At 42.9% G+C, this 19,759-nt stretch overlaps 1 protein-coding gene across 1 annotated transcript in view; it reads right to left on the reverse strand.

The window, feature by feature from the left end:
* Nucleotides 1–7,381: 7,381 nt before the first annotated feature.
* The window catches only part of LOC130404008 (MAM domain-containing glycosylphosphatidylinositol anchor protein 1), a 132,742-nt gene continuing 120,364 nt past the window's right edge, over nucleotides 7,382–19,759 (reverse strand). The window contains exons 16-17 of the mRNA XM_056608593.1: nucleotides 11,236–11,344; nucleotides 7,382–7,522 (exon numbers count right to left, since the gene is read on the reverse strand). Coding sequence (XP_056464568.1) covers nucleotides 7,434–7,522; nucleotides 11,236–11,344 — 198 coding nt within the window. The 3' untranslated portion in view covers nucleotides 7,382–7,433. The remainder of the gene's footprint in view (nucleotides 7,523–11,235; nucleotides 11,345–19,759) is intronic.

A 19,759-nucleotide genomic window follows, 5' to 3' on the forward strand; every position in this document is an offset into this window, starting at 1 on the left:
ATAGCATAAAGAGGGCTACCTTGGGTTAATCACAACCTCATAAATGTGCTTTTCAACAGTACTGTGTATACAGGCCTCTGGCAAATAATAAAGGAAAGAATGCAATGAAAGACAGAATCTAGAAGGACACAGAATGAGGAGATCATTCCAAACACAGCACAATAAAAGTTATTTATATCATTCGATTACATGGATTTTAATGACTCTTCATTTTGTTATAATTTAACGACCTTTAGCTAAGTGCTTTCTACAAAAATGTGCTGCAATTTTCTCTGTATCCTTTTATGAGGTAAACGATTGCCCTGATTCAAGAGACAAATTCAAGAGGACACGCCAGCACCTACTTTAAGACCAGTATATCCTAGTGTGAATGACAGACAGAAGAGGGAGAACAATAGAGAAGACAAAGAGAACGTGTCCCTACCCAGCGTCTTAGAGGCATAAAGCACCTCCGATCCTCCTGTCACATCACAGACCCCCTTTCACCCCGCTGAAGGGTTGCTCGCTGGAGACGCCTTAATTTGCCCCCTTGTCTGTCTCTATGCCTGTCTGACTGTCTGTCTGTCGCCATGCCTGTGCGTCAGTCTGTCCGTCTGTCCATCCCACTAGGCGGTCTGCAGCCAGGACTGACTAATAGATGGATACAGAACGACGATCCGAGAGCGATTCAGAGAAAGACAAAGAGATAGAGACAGAATGACGGACAGTGAGGGCTAGAGAGACTACAGTTTATTAGAATATTTTAATGTAGGGTTTTGGATGCGCGACAGTTTATAATGAGACAGATAAAATGATGGCAACCCTTGAAATAAACACAGAAAAAATAGGAAGATAAATATAAACCAAATATTTGTGTGAGATTGTAACAGCAAAGCATGCAGGGTTCTTTCTGTAAATGTTGGGGGTTTCACACTGTCGATGTGTAAATGAGGCCTGATTACAGTATTCATTGTGACAGTGTGAATGTGTTGTGACAGGCTACAGGGCTACGGCTAGGAGCGAAGTCATCGCACACGGCTGACTGTGTGAATGTATTGCTCCTTTAGGCTCACATAACACCATCTGGTGCATTAGGAAACAAAATGCATCCATCATGAATTATATCAACGTATCCTTTTCACACTGAATACCAAAAACAGAAACTTCTAAAAAGCCTGTTGAACTAATAGTATGGAATTTGCTTTTGTTAAACCCATCACAATTTGTTCGTATTTCCACCAATTGAGATGGCTGTTCCCATGATGATATCAATGCAGAATTAGCAGGAATAAAACCTAAGACTAGAATTAAGGTAGCATCTACAACACACAGAAGCACACAACTAGTTATTTTCATGATGGTTTATTTGTACATTTCAGAATCATTTTCAGATATATTTTTCCTCTAAATTAGTTCAGTACATGACAGAGAATATAAAATGCCCGGCACTTTTTTCCTCCCCCTCCGTCCTCTTCCCTCCTCCTTTTAAAGGTTAACTTGTCAGCAGGTCTCAATACACACTGTCTGACTGTCACAATGCAACAAACTACCAGGCAGCCACTCCAACGTGACCAAAGCCTGGTTTCCAAAAAGGCCTTGCTATGATGACCAACGTGAAATTAAGGTTGTTATGTTTTTTTTACGATGCAGTAGGATGGCCCTTTCTGATGCTTGCTTACGCCAAGGATGGTAACACAAAACAACCCTGCCAGGATGCAAGACCACATGTCCACAAAAATGTGTTTATTCCCCCCAATCACATTAACCACATTCAACCAACCAAAGCAATGCTCTTCAAACATTTTGTAGTCTGCTCGTGGATATTGTAATGGGTAATACACTGAGTTTTATTTCATATGAGGAATGCACTTGTGCAACATTGGACCACAGATGGCAATCATACAGTATAGAAGATTTAAAAACCATTCCCTGGGATAATTATGCCATCTATGGTACCATAGATTATGGAAAAACAGGAAATAAACATTGTGGTTTGATTGCCAAATGTTCTCAATCTGGTTTTACAATTACCGTTTATTTAGTTAACTGTCAGTATGTTAGTTAATTTGTTATTTCTGACACAATAGCAGAGGTTTAGAGTGTGGGTCTGAATGTGTTTATTCACATGTTTGAGTCTATAGAAAAACATTGATGATTTTGCAACCCATGTTGGGCAACGTGTGAATATTTCTTTCATACATTGTGGAAATGAATATTAATATTGAAGCGATTTATTTATGAGGCAGAAATCTTGAATGTGTAATTGGAATAATTATCGTTCAAATCCATATATATTTACAAGTATATGTGCCAATTTGGTTTGGCAAAGATAAAATGATTAGATTAATAGGATAAATAATTGTTGTAAAACACTGAACAGAGGTTCCAAGTTTAAAAAGAGAAATAGTGGGAGCCAATATACCAAGCATTTAGATGATCAACTATGACCTCTTACAAATATTTTTTAAGACATTTTCAGATAAAGTCTAATGGTAACATTTCACAACCATAGCCAATGAAAAAGACGTGGTGCTGTGATAAATTAGATTATAATTTATGTGCCCTTAGAGCCAGACATTATGTAGATATATGGTATTAAACTCCACAACTGTGAGTCTAAACTGTATCCAATACAACAAGTATTGGATAGATTTTTGTCATTGAAAATGAACAGCCAACTCATTTTAAGTACACTGTGTTCTTTCGCTGCCAATATGTTACTGCATAAAATATAAAAAAAAAATGTTTAAATCATTTGCTGAACGGGTTTTCTCTGCCTATGAGCAAAGGGCACTTGACATTTACTTTTTGGGATGATCGATGTGCCACAATGTGTATTATCAACCCATAATTATTGATATCGTAACCTGTAGCTAATTATCAACGGCCATGGGCTCAGAGTTAACATTTCTGCATAATTTAGCTTTCATTTCAGGTAGGATATTATTTGTGCTTGCACCTCTGTCACTTAAAGTTTTACTGCATGCGCCCTGATAGCTCTTCGCTTCTTGACTTTGCCTCCCAGCAATAGTGTATAAGGATTGAAGGACTGAGATGTTACAGGCTTGAGGTATCTGCTACAATATATTGGTGTTTTACTACTACTATCTACTGTCATTATTGTACTTATTGCTGTTTCATAGACCTTCTAAGTGACCGCCCATTATGGCAGTGGAACCACACTTATCAATACATGCTAGCAGATGTGATAGGCTGCATACCATTAGTGGTTCTACAGAGTTTCTCCTTGCTCTCGCTGAATACATTTCCAGGTGTTCTCCTCATAGTAGGCCGGTCAAGCAGCTAAAGTGGCTTCACACTGAGGACATATTTGCATATCCTACACTGTAAGGGCTTTGGAAATGTTCTGACCATGCAATCTCTCGCTGATAAGTCTTTGACACGGCTCATTTTCTCCTGTTCCACCACCAACTGCAACCGGTCATCTCCTCCAGCGTGTTAATAAGTATGGAAATGGATTTAAATGCAGGCATAACCTTTCAAATATATTGAATTCACTTGCTGTTAGCATTATTCATTAAAACTTCACAGACACATGAACACAAACATGTTGAAACCAGTGATAAACGCTGATAGTGAAAGACAATATTGAATTTGATTGCTGTTTTCATACTTCCGAAGATAGAGCCATGATAACATCACTTATGAGTACTGTATACTTCCTAACTTAACATACATGTATTAAGCTACAACACCTTTGTGTCACGAATAGTCACAAACTAGCGATTCAGCTGTTGAATCATGAGATAAGAAAAGACTACATTTATCATAATTTATCCATCATCTTATTGCTGTTGCCTCTTTAATGAGTTTCCACTATATATCTATACGACGACAAGCTTAATGAGCATTATTTGCAATGTAGGCCTAGGCTCCTATTAATCAGCATGGTACACATTTAAATAAGCATTTTAGACTAGACTAACAGGTGATATGTAGACCCTTGGAATAAGAACACAAATCAAATTCAAATTAGTTAGGGCAAATTATGTTTTCCTTGAAACCCTTATTTAGTTTGTGATTACAACTGAAGTGCTGGTATGAGATAACATTTAATTGATAATTAAGGAAGCCTATTGTGGGATTTTTTTAAAAGGTTTTATTATTGTAGATCAATGCTGACAAACAAAACAACAGATTCTGATCATTGATATAATGCTTGAATAGAAGCAGAATAACAGAGCCTTATATATAAATATGTAACCGAATATCAATATGCAATCATAACGTAAAGGGCCAGTTTTGTACAGTGTTGTTTATAAGTTTGTCATAAACTTTGTAAACATTAGACATGTATATAATTGAGTCGTGATATATTTCATTCATACATTGCTAATGTTTCCTCAGTTCACATTGAAACACAAGTCAATATTAGATATGGGTTTTAATGAGTTGGTTGTTCCATAAAAAACAGAAATGAGCATCTACAAATGATTTCTGGAGATTTATAATGCAGCAATTGGATATGCAATGATACATGGGTAAATATGGAGTTCTGTAGCTCTCAACTATGCTGTATCTAAAACATAAACATGCCTAAAATGCCTTAGAAAATGTCTCTCTCTCTTTCTCTCTCTCTATCTGAGCAGACATCAGAAGAAAAGAAATGACTGAAGAAACATATTTCAAACTGAGCCATTGGCATGACCGATCAAGATTATATCACTCCAAACTGTTTCTGGGATGGGATCTTAACACTAGGCTTTGTTTGTTTAAGCATGATGCAATGGCAAAAATTCCCACAGGACAATCACTTCAGACACCTCTTTTCACGAAAGTCTCACCCAAAACATGTTTTTGTATGCAATGCATAACACGTGTAGCATGGTACTACTGACAAGGCCTGGCCGTGAGGGTTACATTATAACTGTTGGTGGACCGACGGACCACCCACACGACCAGGATATGCAGGGCAAGATAACAAGGAAACAGTCATCTATCTATTATGTTATGTTTACTACCTATGATATTAAGTGACTAATGAGGTTCAACCACCCTGATCGTCCTAAAGCAACAACGCTAGGGAGGCGCCAGAGGAGCTGAGGGCAGAAGGCCCAAACCAAGGGGAGGAGCGAGGTGGGTCGTGAGGCAGACATGGTTGCGTTTGCTTCTTATTGTTGGTGAGAGCATGTTGTCGAGTGAACTCCGGCAATCAGCTGGTTGGAGAAAGGTGTGAGTGTGGTGTGATGGTCTTCCTATATGACTTTATCGGGAAATAAAAAGTGTGGAGTAAGTGAGTGGGAGAGTGGAAACACATCAACACGAACGTAATAGGGTGACTTGAACGCAACTCGGTTTCAGGAGAAGCCGTTGAAACAGTCAACAGAGGGAAAAAAAACGCATTACAGACAGATGGACATTCGTCCTTGCTTCATGAACACGGGTGAAGGGTTGGGTATTCAAACGTCGGCGGCGTGAGCTACCACATTTTTGTTTTCCATTCAATGATTGGTCCCTGTTGCGGAGACTTCCCCCGCATGAGACATGAATGAAACCATCAAATAACATTCCACATCAGAAAGCCGGGAGAAAGAGGCCCCCTCTTGACCAGAGACACGTGTCCAGCAGTGACCACAGCGCCCCCTACAGTGCCCTCCTCGCCCCGCTGCTCCTGCCATGCCTGCTCACAAAGTTTCTCCAGCTGTCGTCTAGAAGGTAGATCTCCACCTGCCTTGACTCTAAGTTAATAATCCATTAAGACAAGAAGAACGTAAAATGACGATGGAGCAAGGTGGAGACTTGGGGCTTGTTTGTGGAATGTCTTGAACATCGTTCTGCCAGTCTCTCTCTTTCTTTCTCACTGTGTGTGTGTTTGTGTGTGTGTGTGTGTGCGTGTGTGTGTGTGTGTGTGTGTGTGTGTGTGTGTGTGTGTGTGTGTGTGTGTGTGTGTGTGTGTGTGTGTGTAGGTATGTGGTGTGTGTGTGTGTGTATAAGTTTGTGTGTGTGTGTGTGTGTGTGTGTGTGTGTGTGTGTGTGTGTGTGTGTGTAGGTATGCGTGTGTGTGTGTGTGTATACGTTTGTGTGTGTGTGTGTGTGTGTGTGTTTGTGTGTGCACATTGCATGCACTTGAATGATATGAAAGAGTTGACATAAGAACGTGAGTTGGTTGAGGTTCCGCTTCCATTGAGCCAGGCTCATATTTCCACAAGCTCCTTGCAAGTGCGGGTTTTAAGGTTTGGGTTCAAAAGTCACTGTTTTTTCCTCACTCCTGCAGATAAATATTAACATAATATTTAATAACGATTGCTCTTTATAAAGCCAAGAAAGAGCCAAATTAAAAAAAAAAAATTATAGCTTTGACAAACAACTTCACAGAAAAAAGTATCACAAAACCCAGAGAGACAGCAGAGGTCGTATAAACATTGTGCTTCTTTACTTTCCATTCAGAGTCTTCCGCTGTCTTCATCTGTTTGTGTTATACTTGCTATCTCATATATTTTCTATTCACATATATATGGATCAATGTACATGTCAAACCCAAGCCGGGGCGGGTTGGGCCATGGAGGCAGAAGAGAGGGAAGCAGAAGGACCGTCCCCTTGGTTCTCTCCTCATCTCCTTCCACTCGCCTGTCCCTCGTAAATCCATCTGTTTGTCCCCTCATTACTATGTCTCTTTTGTACGTCCCTCTTTGTTTCAGCAGCTCTGATGGCCCCTGGGAAGGCGGTGGAGGGAGGTGGCTTCCTGCTAATATAAGGGGAGAGTTTCTCCCTCTCCCTCTCCCTCTCCCTCCCCCTCCCCCTCCCCCTCCCCCTTCTCCTCCTCCTGTCGTCTGTTCTTGCCATCTTGTGTTCTCCATTTGCTTAGGTCCTTCCTGTACGTCTTTGGTAGAGTGTCTGACACGTCGGTGTGCCAGGGGAATAAGGGGAGCAGGGAGAGGGGGGGGGGGGGGGGGGGTGGGGGGTGAGAATAGGGGGTACAGTGGATGTGTGGTGGTGGTGGTGATGGTTTTGGGGGGGGGGGGGGGGGGAGCGCTGGGGGGGTTGAATGAATCGTAGGAACATGAAGATCAGGGAATTGAATTTAAGGAAGCAAGGGGCGGGGGAGGGGGAAGTGCATGGTACGGTCTCACTGCCTTATAGCATATACGTATGTTTATAAATATAATATAGACCATGTTAGCCGCCGATGACGGTACAATGTGGGCGCGCGTGCGTCTAGACGGACTGATGGCAGAACGTTGAACAATAAGCATTTATAAATCATATCTAAATATTTGTTATCGATGGACAGACAAAGGATGGATGAAAGGGGAGAAGGAATGGAAGAGAAGGGAATGAAAGGATGAAAGAATGAAGGGGGAGGAGTGAATGGATTGTTAAATGAATGGAGACGAAGAAGGGGGGGGGGGGGGTTAAGAAAGGACACTGGCGGTGGCTCGGGAAGGATAAGAGCGCCACTCGAGACAGTCTGTCAGTTGATCGACCATTACTCATCATCTGTAGTGCAGGAAGCAGAGGAGAGCAAAGGTCGTCCAGCTGCCCAATAGTTGCGGGTGCAGTTTAGCGGAACCCCCAATCAGAACTGTGGAAGAAAATATACCAAAATATACATTAATGATGACATGTGTTCTACACATTAAAATTTGATCGATCATTAGTAAATGTTCATACTTATTGTGGCCTCGCGTTATATGCAATTTGTAACATGTGTTGTAATATATTTAGACAGGTAGAAATTTAGGATGATATAAAATGTGATGGACCAAATGTTGCATTAAACGAATCTGCAGTTAGATCGCATACACCAAAGCACACGCTGAACAATTACAGGAAAGCTGATTGAACTAGTTGAGCTATGAGACACCTGCAGACCTCCAACGTTCAGCAAGATGGGAGATTTGTAGATTTACCCATTTGCACTACGGGATACGTGGAAAATACATGTACCAACTTTGCGGGAAATCAATAGAATTACATTTTCACATCTTCCCTGTGTGGTGCTACACTTAGACACATCCTAGCTTATCTCGGATTTGATACTTATTTATCGTAAAAACATATATTTTAACGGTCTCAAAAGTAAAAGATGATAAACCTGCTAACTTGATCCTTTGTGTGCTGTACTGTAGGACTGCCGACTTGGAGCAGTCACACAACCCTGAAAGGATACTGTACAAGTTAAACAGTGTTACACAGGGACCTTTACATTCCTTCCTCCAGGCTAGCATCCAGCAATGGGACGTTTTTTGCAGCATTAAGAGCCAGGAATAGTGGCTCTTAGGGGATGATAAGAGGCCTCTCTGGCTGGCGAAGAAAACAATTAGCTTCTAGAATGTTAGCAAGGTGTGCCAAAACTTGTAGGGCACTAGGACTCTTCAATACCTCTCTTTTATATAAATGTATAAATATGTTAAATACATAAAAAAAAATGTGCTAAAGGATAAGAGAGAATACAAGTGAAAAGTAATTTTGTAAGATTGTTTAGTTTTATGTTTATAATATTTTGTGTGTGTGCGTGTTTGTGTGTGTGTGTGTGTGTGTGTGTGTGTGTGTGTGTGTGTGTGTGTGTGTGTGTGTGTGTGTGTGTGTGTGTGTGTGTGTGTGTTTGTGTGTGATCAGAGAGCGATGCCTGCACAGGAGAGGCAAGACTTGGATGGCAACATCAGTCACTTGTATTGCACAGTATTTTACATACAGAGAGAGATCCTGTTTTTGTTATTTTGATTTCTGTAACTTTGTGGAGTAATAAATTGTTATCTTATCTAAGGTGCACCCCCACATCACTATGCTAATACATAGGCATATACACACACAGACACACAACCATATGCCTGTTCCTACTGATCAAAGCCCTCATTGATGTTACAAATGTCTGAAAGTCACTGCGAGGTGATTTCTGCACAGTAAGACTGTATGTCGGTATGTTTCCTGGCTCTTTCTCTGCTAATCAGGGACCCAGCAGTACCACTATTATTATGAAAGAGACTGCAAGGGGAGAATTTCATCTTGATTTCTGTTTCATTACCAAGATATTCCAAAGATACGTAATTTGTGTGATAGAATGAAGAATTCAGGAGGGGATTTTATTAAGTGTATTTTCTACAGTGGCCAGGCTACACAGCGCTGATTAGACACCTTGACAGACACCTTTAAGCCGCTGGGTGACTTTGTTTTTGCCAATTACGAGCTTACAGATCCCTGCCTCCAGCAACATGATTGGTTCAAAACCATATGAAAGTAAAGGAACTGAAACGCCCCGTTCACCCAGATTTAGAGCTGGTCTGCCATCAGACTTTAGATACCTCTCTGCTCACAAAATGATCATCAAGACGAAAAATAACATCGCTACTGAAAGACACACAGGAACCAACGATTATGTGATGAGGGCAACACTTCCCATGCATGAAGCCAAATAACTGAACAAATAATGCATTTTTGCACAAATAATTTCAATTTTGTCAACGGTATTAACCAAAGCTTCATACAGCGGATTTAGATTAATGTCTTCTAGGAGTAGGTAAGGAATTAGGGCATTTTGCCAATAGATGCCCACAGGCAGACATTTGCAGACATTGGACGAACAAAACCAAGAGCCTATCAGCTGGGAGCTGAACACCTTTACCTCTACACTACTCTCCCGCTCCCAGAAGGTGGTTCCCAACAGAGGCGTCTAGCCGCTGTCTACAGACTGTGTGTTGCACTGCTCTGAAAAGCCTCACTTTGCTGACAGCTAGCAGGACCAGATGAGCTTGTCTGGCTGTGAACACCACACCTACATGTGCTGTGTCACAGCTGGAATAAACCATACCAAAGGGACTTAAATAACTCCAACAGCTACCTATATCACGTCTCATGTCTAATTTTGTGTTCCTTAGAAGGAAGCCTGTTCTTCCACAATAGACAACAAGATGCAGTGTTTGTTCCACAGGTCTCTTCAATCCCAACCCTGATAATTACCATCTGTCTACGTTCAATTCCTCCTTCTGTGCAGGCCTTCAGGAGACACACACACACACACACACACACACACACACACACACACACACACACACACACACACACACACACACACACACACACACACACACACACACACAGAGACATACACACACACACACACACACACACACACACACAGATATACACACACACACACACACACACACGCAGACATACATAGATAAACACACACACAGACCCACAATCCCACCCACCCCCACAAACACACACACACACACACACACACACACACACACACACACACACACACACACACACACACACACACACACACACACACAGACCCCCGCCCCAGACACACATATAAACACAGAGAGCCACATACACACACACACGCCACACACAACCACACAAACACTATTACCGAGCGCTTCTCTTCTTCCTGTTTACACCCTCATCTATTATTCACACCATCCGCCAGGATCTCCATGAATCTTTGCGTATGCACTCACAATGAATCCCACACACACACATACCGACACACACATACACACAAAAACAGACACCTATGCTAAACTTCTCACACAAAAAGCACATAGACGCCTCACATGGGGAGGTAAAGGCAACTTGTTAATAATTCACTCTCTCGCTCGGCTGTCTGGCTTGTTTTTCTGCCGCTGTTGTTTTCTGTGTGGTCAGTCCTGGGAACCATTTCGGAGACGGAGATGCTTTGTGGTTTCATAATGCAGGCTGCTCAATGCAGCTGTGATGCAATGTTATCGGCAAAATGTCCTATACTGAGACTTTCTAAACACCACTGTCACATTTAGTGTTCTGGCAGACGGTGGCATCGAAGCAGACTGTTGGAGGTTGGGCTCAGAACGATGAAAAGCATACGATCAATAGAAAAGCCTGACAGACATCCTAAGCACTGTGAGAACAGGTTTCAGGAAAGAAAACTTGAGTGCAGAGTAGCTGTAGGAATCAGGCGATCCGGCTGTGAGCTACAGGCAACGACACGTCAATCACTGCTAATAACCATTCATGTCATCAGCACGTTGTCATTCCATCCGGGGGTATGCCGCGGCTCTCAGAGGGCGCTCTGTCTGTTGTTTCTGTGTACTGTACGAGACTACGAGAGCGGGAGTATAATTGCCCTTTTTTTTAAATTGGAACTTTATTTAACTACGGACTTAACTTGTGAAAACATACACACATGCATGCCTTTGCATGTTTGTGTGTGTATGTGTGTGTGTGTTAGCGTTCCTGTATCTATGAGAGAGCATGTCTGTGTGCTTGTGTACGTGTACATGCCACTAGTAAATGCAGGTGTACCTGAGTTGGCCACAGAATTGTCTTGCTTGCACTTTCCTTTGGTGATGGACACGTCATCGATGGCGATGTCCCCTTCATAGCCCACGTCCCGGATTCCCTCAAACATTATCTGAGGATCGGGGGAAATGGGACAGAGAGAAATGGCAACCAGGTTAAAGACATCTAGGAACTTCAGGAATAAGAGATCAACCTTAGGGTGGTCACCTCTGACAGCTGACATCTGAGGTGGAAGCTGCTTGAAACAATCAGTGAATCAATGATTCACTGAAGATGAACACCGAAGATGAATACTAATGAGAAGCGCTATACTAGGCATGCTTCACACTGATGAGAGGTACCCTTCCTCTGTTAGATCAGGTTATATTTAACACTTTATCCAAAGCAACTTACAGTTAATTCAGATACATGTCATTAAGAAGCAGGTCGGGGTTAAGGCCTCTTGCTCAAGAATGCGGACAAACCTTTATGAGGTTGAAGTTGAACCTACGTTTGACATTGCCTACAAGATGCTCACATTGAGCACAAAGCTAGCTGTTATGGTAAATCTCCTGAAGCTGTTATCAGCAGAACCCTTCTCCTCTGAGAGCAAACTCATCATCAATAAAAAAATGATTTCCCCTCCCCTCCCCCTCCCTTTTTTTTCTCGATCGTTAGGCGTCAGGTGCGCTCAAAAGTGACCAGATGTGAACCCAAAAAAGCCCAAGTCTCAGCTCCAAACCGCATTCTGCCTCCCACTTTTAGGCCCCCAAACATCAGATTGGATTGACAACCTAATTACTGTGGCAGGCCGAGGAGGGCCCAGAGCACTCGGCACACACAGCTAATCAAAAACCAGCGCCGTCTGTCTGGAGTATACATCTCACAAACAAATGAGAAAGTTAGTTGGTCTCACAATAACAGCAATAACACGACCAGTCAACACTTTCAACATCCTCCTTCTCTGCGGGGGCCTGCTAATGTGTTCCTGGTTGAAATGGGATGGCTAAAGGAGATCAAATTAGATGGGAGGAGATTTAAATAAGGATCGCTTTGGTGTTTTGTGTTTCTGTGTGTGTGCGCAGAACGGGAGAACTTTACAGAATAATTCCCGTTAAAGAGTTCAGCCGTAAACACTGTGTTGTGATGGAGCCGGCCAGCAGAGAACAATCAGGGGCTGCACACATCTTTCCCTGGACCCGTTCACGTCGAGACCAGGTTAAAACCGTTACCAAAAAAAGTACAGAAATTATTTTAAATCCTGTTGCATCCATCCTGTTCCAGACGGGATGCAAATTCCATTGGGCTTGTGTGAAATATAAATTTTCTGGTTTTATGTAAATGCAGGACGATGGATACACAAAAACATGGTTTTATGTAAATGTGTGAGTTAGAAATCTAACTAAACATCCAAAGTTCCCCAATCTCCTTGTGAACATTAGGCGCCCGCTCAATTACCCGAGCGCAGAGGACAGAAACGTACACCGACGTCTCTGTTCAACAGCCTCTCCTCTCCTCTGGCTTCACTTCACTTTAATAAATATGTAAAAGAGTTAGCCGAGCTGCGATGTTGTGCCGCCGGACGGATGTGGCTTCTTGAGCTCATTTATGCCACGCAGGCTTCCGAGTTGTTGGGCGACTGAAACACAGTGGAGAGGGGAGGACGAGAGGCTAATTGGTCAAGGGTCCCTGTGAATTTATAGGCTTTACCATGGACTCACACACGCACATATACGCACCTGTTTGGGCACCCACAAACACATGCATGCAGGCATGCATGCACAGCCCCGTGCACACATAACCACTACCAAACACACACACACACACGCGCACACGCGCACGCACACGCACACACACACACACACACACACACACACCCACACAGATCCAATGCATTGCTTTATTCAAGTTTTATCCCATAGCATCCTGTGTCAATTACTCCGTAATAGGACCCATCTAGTACCCTGCCGAAACCCACAGACAGACAAATGCATGCATAAACAAACTAGCCTGTTAGTGCATCTGCTTCAAGTCAAAACAAAGGAAGGCAGATTGTTGATAATATAATCAGAGCACATGAGGAAATAATTGGGAGATGGAAGCCAATGAAGAGCTCCAAACATTGGTTTAGTGGATCAATCACTGGGAAAAAAATTGAAGTGCCATCTTGTTCCACCCTGTTATGCAATACTGCCTGGTGTAAAGAGGGATTCAGAGTCAACTGAAATACTGATGCACTGTTCCTATTTTATTCTCAAAAAAGAAGTACACGCAACTAGACTAAGAAAAAAAAGAAAAAAAAAGTACACGCAACCAGACTAAGGGGCCACTCACACTAGGGCCGTTTGCCTGTTCCGTGCTGCAGGAAGATTCAGCACGATTCCCCCCCTCCTCACTCCCCCCGCTGGCCCGTGGTCACACCGCTCCCAAAGGCTGTGGCCTGGGCACGATTGCTCCTTCATACATACGTCACCACGTCATAATACGATAAATACGTCATCTCCAAGCGTCCTCGCCGCCATAACAACAATGGAGAACAACAACGTGAATGCCGTCGTCGGCCCAAATTTCAAGTAAACACTCGACTTCACTATCGCACCAACGTAAATCCTCCTCGACTGAATGTATACAAACATTCAGTCAAGGAGGAGATTTAACCTTTTAAATTGAGCAGAAATACTTTTGAATGTACAGTAATTAAAGGTCAAAGTTAGGGCATCAAATGTACAAAGGGGCTGTATTTAAAGCTATACAAATAAAACAAATAAAAAGTTCAACGCAATTCTAAAGTCGCCCAGCTGGTGTGTGGGGTGTGTGACGTCATAGTTTGTGTTTCAGGCGTCCACACGAATCCTAACACGAAACCTTATAGGTCCGGATATATTTGAAATCACCCTGGGACATGGTTTCAGAAAAGGGCGGTTTCAGGCACCGGATACGCCGGATCCGTCTGGACGGTTGGCCGAATCGCCGAATCGAAAACTTATGCGGTTTCACCAAAAAATTGGCTCCGTGTGGAAGGGGCCTAGGAAGATGGCGAAAGAGCATGAGACCGGCCACTGAGGCAGCGCGGTCCAATTAATTTCCAATGGTGGACGGCTCTGGAAGCCAACTTATGGATGGGCATTGAAAATAATTCCACCTTTCGGGTTGAATCGCGTGAGTCAGCCAGAAACAAGGGGTTCACTTTGTCCATGTGGATCTCCTTTCAAGAAGAGGAAATTACAGTAGGATTACAGTAGGGAAACCTGCCTGTCTGTTTTCCAGTCAAGGGACAACCTTAAAAATTATCTCAACTTAAACCTACACAAAATTAACGAAACACATAGGAAAGATAAGGAATGCTTTCAGGTGCCTGAAAACGTTGGTGCGATTACTAACCCGCAGTCTGAATATTTGCGTTGACATGGCGCGCATAAGAATCGGTGAGTGGTAGATTCTAACACTGTGAATGCGTTTTCCTTCAACATCAGCTATAAGAATGGCTTTCTGCACTTGAGCGGCGGATGAATAATAGGAATGAACCCCCACTATGTTTTACACAGACCCAATGCAAGGCAAGCAGTTCCCGTGAAGGAACTTTTATCAGGTGTAATCAATCGGCAGGACATTTTAATATAATCAATATTTCCATGTCAATATAATCTTGAGGACCCTTATTGCTTTACAGCAAAATGTCCGGACATTTTTCACATTTCAACGATCCGTCTCTGGCTCTTTGAGAACAGGGTTAACTGCCCTCCGCAGAGCCAAGAACTTGGCCCTCAAAGATTGTTAGCATGAGCTCACAGATAGAGAGACACAGAGACATGAAGAGAGGCTTATGGATAAAGACAGGGTGAAAGAGAGATGGATCAAATGAGTGATAAAGGGAAAGCCAGAGAGAGAGCAAGAGAGAGAGAGAGAGAGAGAGAGAGAGAGAGAGAGAGAGAGAGAGAGAGAGAGAGAGAGAGAGAGAGAGAGAGAGAGAGATAGAAGACATGTAGTATCGTGAGGCACAGATGTTGATGATGATGGTACTCTTGTTCTCTCCCCCCCAAGGCAGCAGTCTCTGCCGGGATCAAAGATAGCCCCTAGGTAATCCAGTGAGGGCCCCTGGGGCCTCAGACACACTCATATCGTCTCCTCAACTTCTGATTTAACCGGGGAGGACTATACGCATAGTATAATATATAATGCTGCACATATATTTCTAACAAATGTATGAAACTCGCACTGGACTGAAGGTGCCTTGAATGAAAGTTATTTCACGTATTTACATTATTATATGACAATTATTTTATCATATTTCATGATTATATATTAGATCATTATTATATTGTATCACAATAATATATTGAGATTATATTTACTTTTCATAGCACTATGGTACACTTTTAAAGATAATTTACAGTTAAAAAGAGGATGAAATATCAATGCAAAGTCAAGATCTGGTATTAGTGCAGAAGGTCTTAGACTATCGCCCTGAACGTCAAGGCAATTGGCTTCTCCTGGGGAACCACAATATTAATATGAATCAGAAGGAGCTGGATGTATGATCAGTGAATTTCCAGAAATAACAAAAATAACAAAATCATTATTGTCAAATGTTTGGTAATGAACGAGCAACAGAAAAGCGACAGAGAGAGAAAGAGAGAGGATAAAGAAGGAAGAGGAAGGACATAAGGGTAAAGAGTGGGAGAGAGTGGAGTGGAATGAGGGACATGGTATAGTAGAGATCAAAAGTGAAGGAGAGAAAGAGGGGGAGAGAGAGAGAGAGAGAGAGAGAGAGAGAGAGAGAGAGAGAGAGAGAGAGAGAGAGAGAGAGAGGGTCAGAGAGACAGAGAGAGGGAGAGAGAGAGAGAGAGAGAGAGAGAGAGAGAGAGAGAGAGAGAGAGACAGAGACAGAGACAGAGAGAGAGAGAGAGAGAGAGACAGACAGAGAGAGAGAGAGAGCAGTGAAGGGGAAAACGACAGGAACTCAGGTCACTGTTTTTGCTTTATTTGGCCCCTGGGAACCAAGGTACGTGACTGAAGTGGCCAGGAAGGGACACAAATAGAAGAGGCACTAGTGTGTGTGTGTGTGTGTGTGTTTGTGTGTGTATGTGTGTGTGTGTGTGTGTGTGTGTGTGTGTGTGTGTGTGTGTGCGTGCGTGTGCGTGTGTCTGTGTGTGTGTGCGATTGAATAAAGCTTATATTCATCAGCTGCTGCCACGGCCCATCAAGCAGCCTACCTTATGAAACAATTATAAGACGTGTGAGTGTGTGTGCATTCGTGCACGTGTGCCTTTTTTGGAGTTCGTCTTTGAGAATGATATTTGTGGATGCGTGTATTTGTGTGCGTGTGTGTGCGTGCTTGACTGTATGCATGTGGGGTGGGCGCGCATGCGTGTGTGTGAAGCAAGCATACTCCCCCAACCCTACTGTGTCACAACAAGCGATGTGCCTGCTGAGCTAATGACTGGGCTTTAATACCTCTGATGCATTGAGTACTGCTTCATTAACGATGCACGCACACACTCACACAGGCTGAAGCATGTGGGCGCCTTCCCTTGCACACAAATAACACTTTGCGTGTGTTATTTACCTGTAAGCCAATAATTTACAGGGCATACATCACACACATGACCACACACACACACACACACACACAAAGACGCATACACACATGCACAATCATACACTCGTATGCGCACACAAGCACACACAACGGTCATATTCGCACACATGGGGGCAAAATGCAGACACACACACAAAAAATAAAAAAGCGAAGCGCAACTGTCTGGCTGAGTTTATTATTTATCTTCATTACCAGAAGAGTCCAGTGTCTGGACCAATTAGTGAGTCACTTTAACGAGTCCCACGGCCCTCCCTGGTGCCCCCACCCCCGCCACGCTCACTTAGAGAGGGAGCCTGGGTGTGTATTTGTGTGTCTGTATGTGTATGTGTATTTGTGTGAGAACGGGACGGATGGCAGGTGTGTGTTTGTGTTTGTATGTGTGTATGTGTTGGTGTGTGTGTGGGCGTGTGTATGTTGGGGCTGTATCTTTTCATGAAGTATCATTAGCGTTGGATGGACAACCAAACATAGTGCCACTAAAGGGGCTATTACTCCTTCTACTTTTAGTACTACTGTTAAATGTGCTGGTATATCTCATTTACTTCCACCAACTAATCCCAAATGTCCAATCTTGGATGATCCGGGTACCTCATATTTTATCGAATTGCCTTTTTCAATGTCGATTCTAAGTGTCTAAAGCACACTAAACAGAATAAACCGTGATGCAGTTGTTTCACATCCAATGTCTTTATCTCAATAACTTGTTAAAAATAATAAACAACTTGCAATTAATATAATCACAAACCGAGCATCAGAAACATAGTTCACAATTCCGACATTAGGATAAAATCGGATCAATCATGAACCTGGCATGATATGATGCATTCAGACATGGCTTCAAATTTCATATCTCCGACATGAGTTCACAATTCTAACAATGGGATAAAATGTACCGGACCTAATTAACCTTCCACTTAAATTCATATTTCTGAAGTCCTAAATTCCAAACCCAGTAACTCAGACAAATATCCAGCCCGGTTCAGCCCTTAGGTGTGTGGGTTTCTCGTCTATCCTGCATACTGCTTCCTTTACGGCCAGAGCTAGGCCTAATTAATTAAGGCCCCTCCCACCAGCGCAGCTCGCATTCATCATGGATTCACTTACCCCAGAACATGTACCATGTATCTGGAATCATTACACACAACTAGCGGCTGCCCCAGCCTCATAAATAAGCCTGTTAATTGACCTGTCATGGTTAATTGCTGAAGGGGGCCAGGGACTGGAGGGCTTAGGGATGTAAAATAAGATGGTGGGGGCACAACACAAACACTGGGTTAGTGTGAGTGTGAAGGATGCAAGTACGGTTGGATGTATACTTCTGCTTGTGTGTGTCTTTATGGATGCTAGAGTATATTTGCATTTATGTATATGTTTATGTGTGTGTGTGTCTATGTCTGTGTGTGTGTGTCTATGTCTGTGTGTGTGTGTGTGTGCTTGTGTGCGTCTGTATGTCTGTGTGTGTGTGTGTGTGTGTGTGCCTCAGCGTGTATGTGTTTGCATGCATCTGTGTGTGTGTGTGTGTGTGTGTGTGTGTGTGTGTGTGTGTGTGTGTGTGTGTGTCAGTGTGTATGTGTGTGTGCGTGTGTGTATGTGTGTGTGCGTGTGCGTGTGCGTGTGCGTGTGCGTGTGTGTGTGTGTGTGTGTGTGTGTGTGTGTGTGTGTGTGTGTGTGTGTGTGTGTACAGTTAGTAGTGTCTCTGGACTCATTAGCTAGAAGGACCAACATAACACACACACAGAGAGAGAGAGAGAGAGAGAGAGAGAGAGAGAGAGAGAGAGAGAGAGAGAGAGAGAGAGAGAGAGAGAGAGAGAGAGAGAGAGAGAGAGAGAAATGCAGGGAGGACAAGAAAGAGTGTGAGAGGGCAAAATAGATCAGCTCATGTCAGTAGGGTCCCTGATAGATTCAGTCATGGAGGCCAGCCATAGTGTTATGCTCTTGGCTGTGTACAGCAGAGATTGGAGGATATTGACACAAGGTCAGAGGAGGCTGCCTGCCCAGACCCCCTTGACTCCCCCAGAGAGCTGTCTCACTCCTGCTAGTCTCCCTAACTTCATGCTCCCTTCATTCTGCCCTACCTCTGTCCTTTAACTTTACGCACTTTTATCGTCAACACTTTCCACACTTTCGCATCGCTTTCTTCGTAAGATGTTTAATGTTGTGGTAAAGTTTGAAGAGTATCCAAAATAAAAGTCATGGTTGGTCTTGTTTTGCCCTAGTGCTGTTTACAAGATAATTACACAGAAATAGAGATATTACAAATTAATTTGGCCATAAGCGTAGGCTATCCCTAGAGTCAAACCACAACAAATTTAGTATTTATAACAATTGTGAGCTGGGAGGTTACCAAGATCAAACCATTTATATTATTAATCCAAAAGATTTGAGGTATGATTTTATCATAGCATTTGATATACCTGCAGTAAATAGCGCCAAATCATTTATTTTACGAACCTCTCTGTACATATTCCAGTCATTTAACGCTATAATTTAATTTGTATTAATCATTGTAAGTGTAGCTTTGAATCTAGTATAAACTAAACAAGAGAAGACCAAAACAAGACGCCGAGCGAACGCAGTGGAGTTGTCGGGTTGTGCTTCCTCCTCACTCAGAGGGGAGGGCAGCTGCCACTGAGCTGAAGGGACCACCATGATGGCTCTAGCATGCAGCGCTTGCATCACACTCATTGAAGCAACTTCGCTTATAACACTCCACTGCATACGCTGCTAGATATGGCTCAACGTAGCTCTGAATGTAGCTCTGAATTTAGCTCTGAATGTAGCTCTGAATATCGCTCTGAACTAAGCTACGTAAAGCTTGCGTAGAAAAGGCAAGAAAACATGTGGTGCTATGTCTCGTGGGCCAAATGTATTCTCGCCTTTTCTGCAAGGGCTTTACAATTGGTATTAGGTTGACAAATATTTCTATGAAATTACTTTAATTGAATAACA

This window comes from Gadus chalcogrammus, chromosome 14, assembly GCF_026213295.1.
Source record: "Gadus chalcogrammus isolate NIFS_2021 chromosome 14, NIFS_Gcha_1.0, whole genome shotgun sequence".
Taxonomy (NCBI): domain Eukaryota; kingdom Metazoa; phylum Chordata; class Actinopteri; order Gadiformes; family Gadidae; genus Gadus; species Gadus chalcogrammus.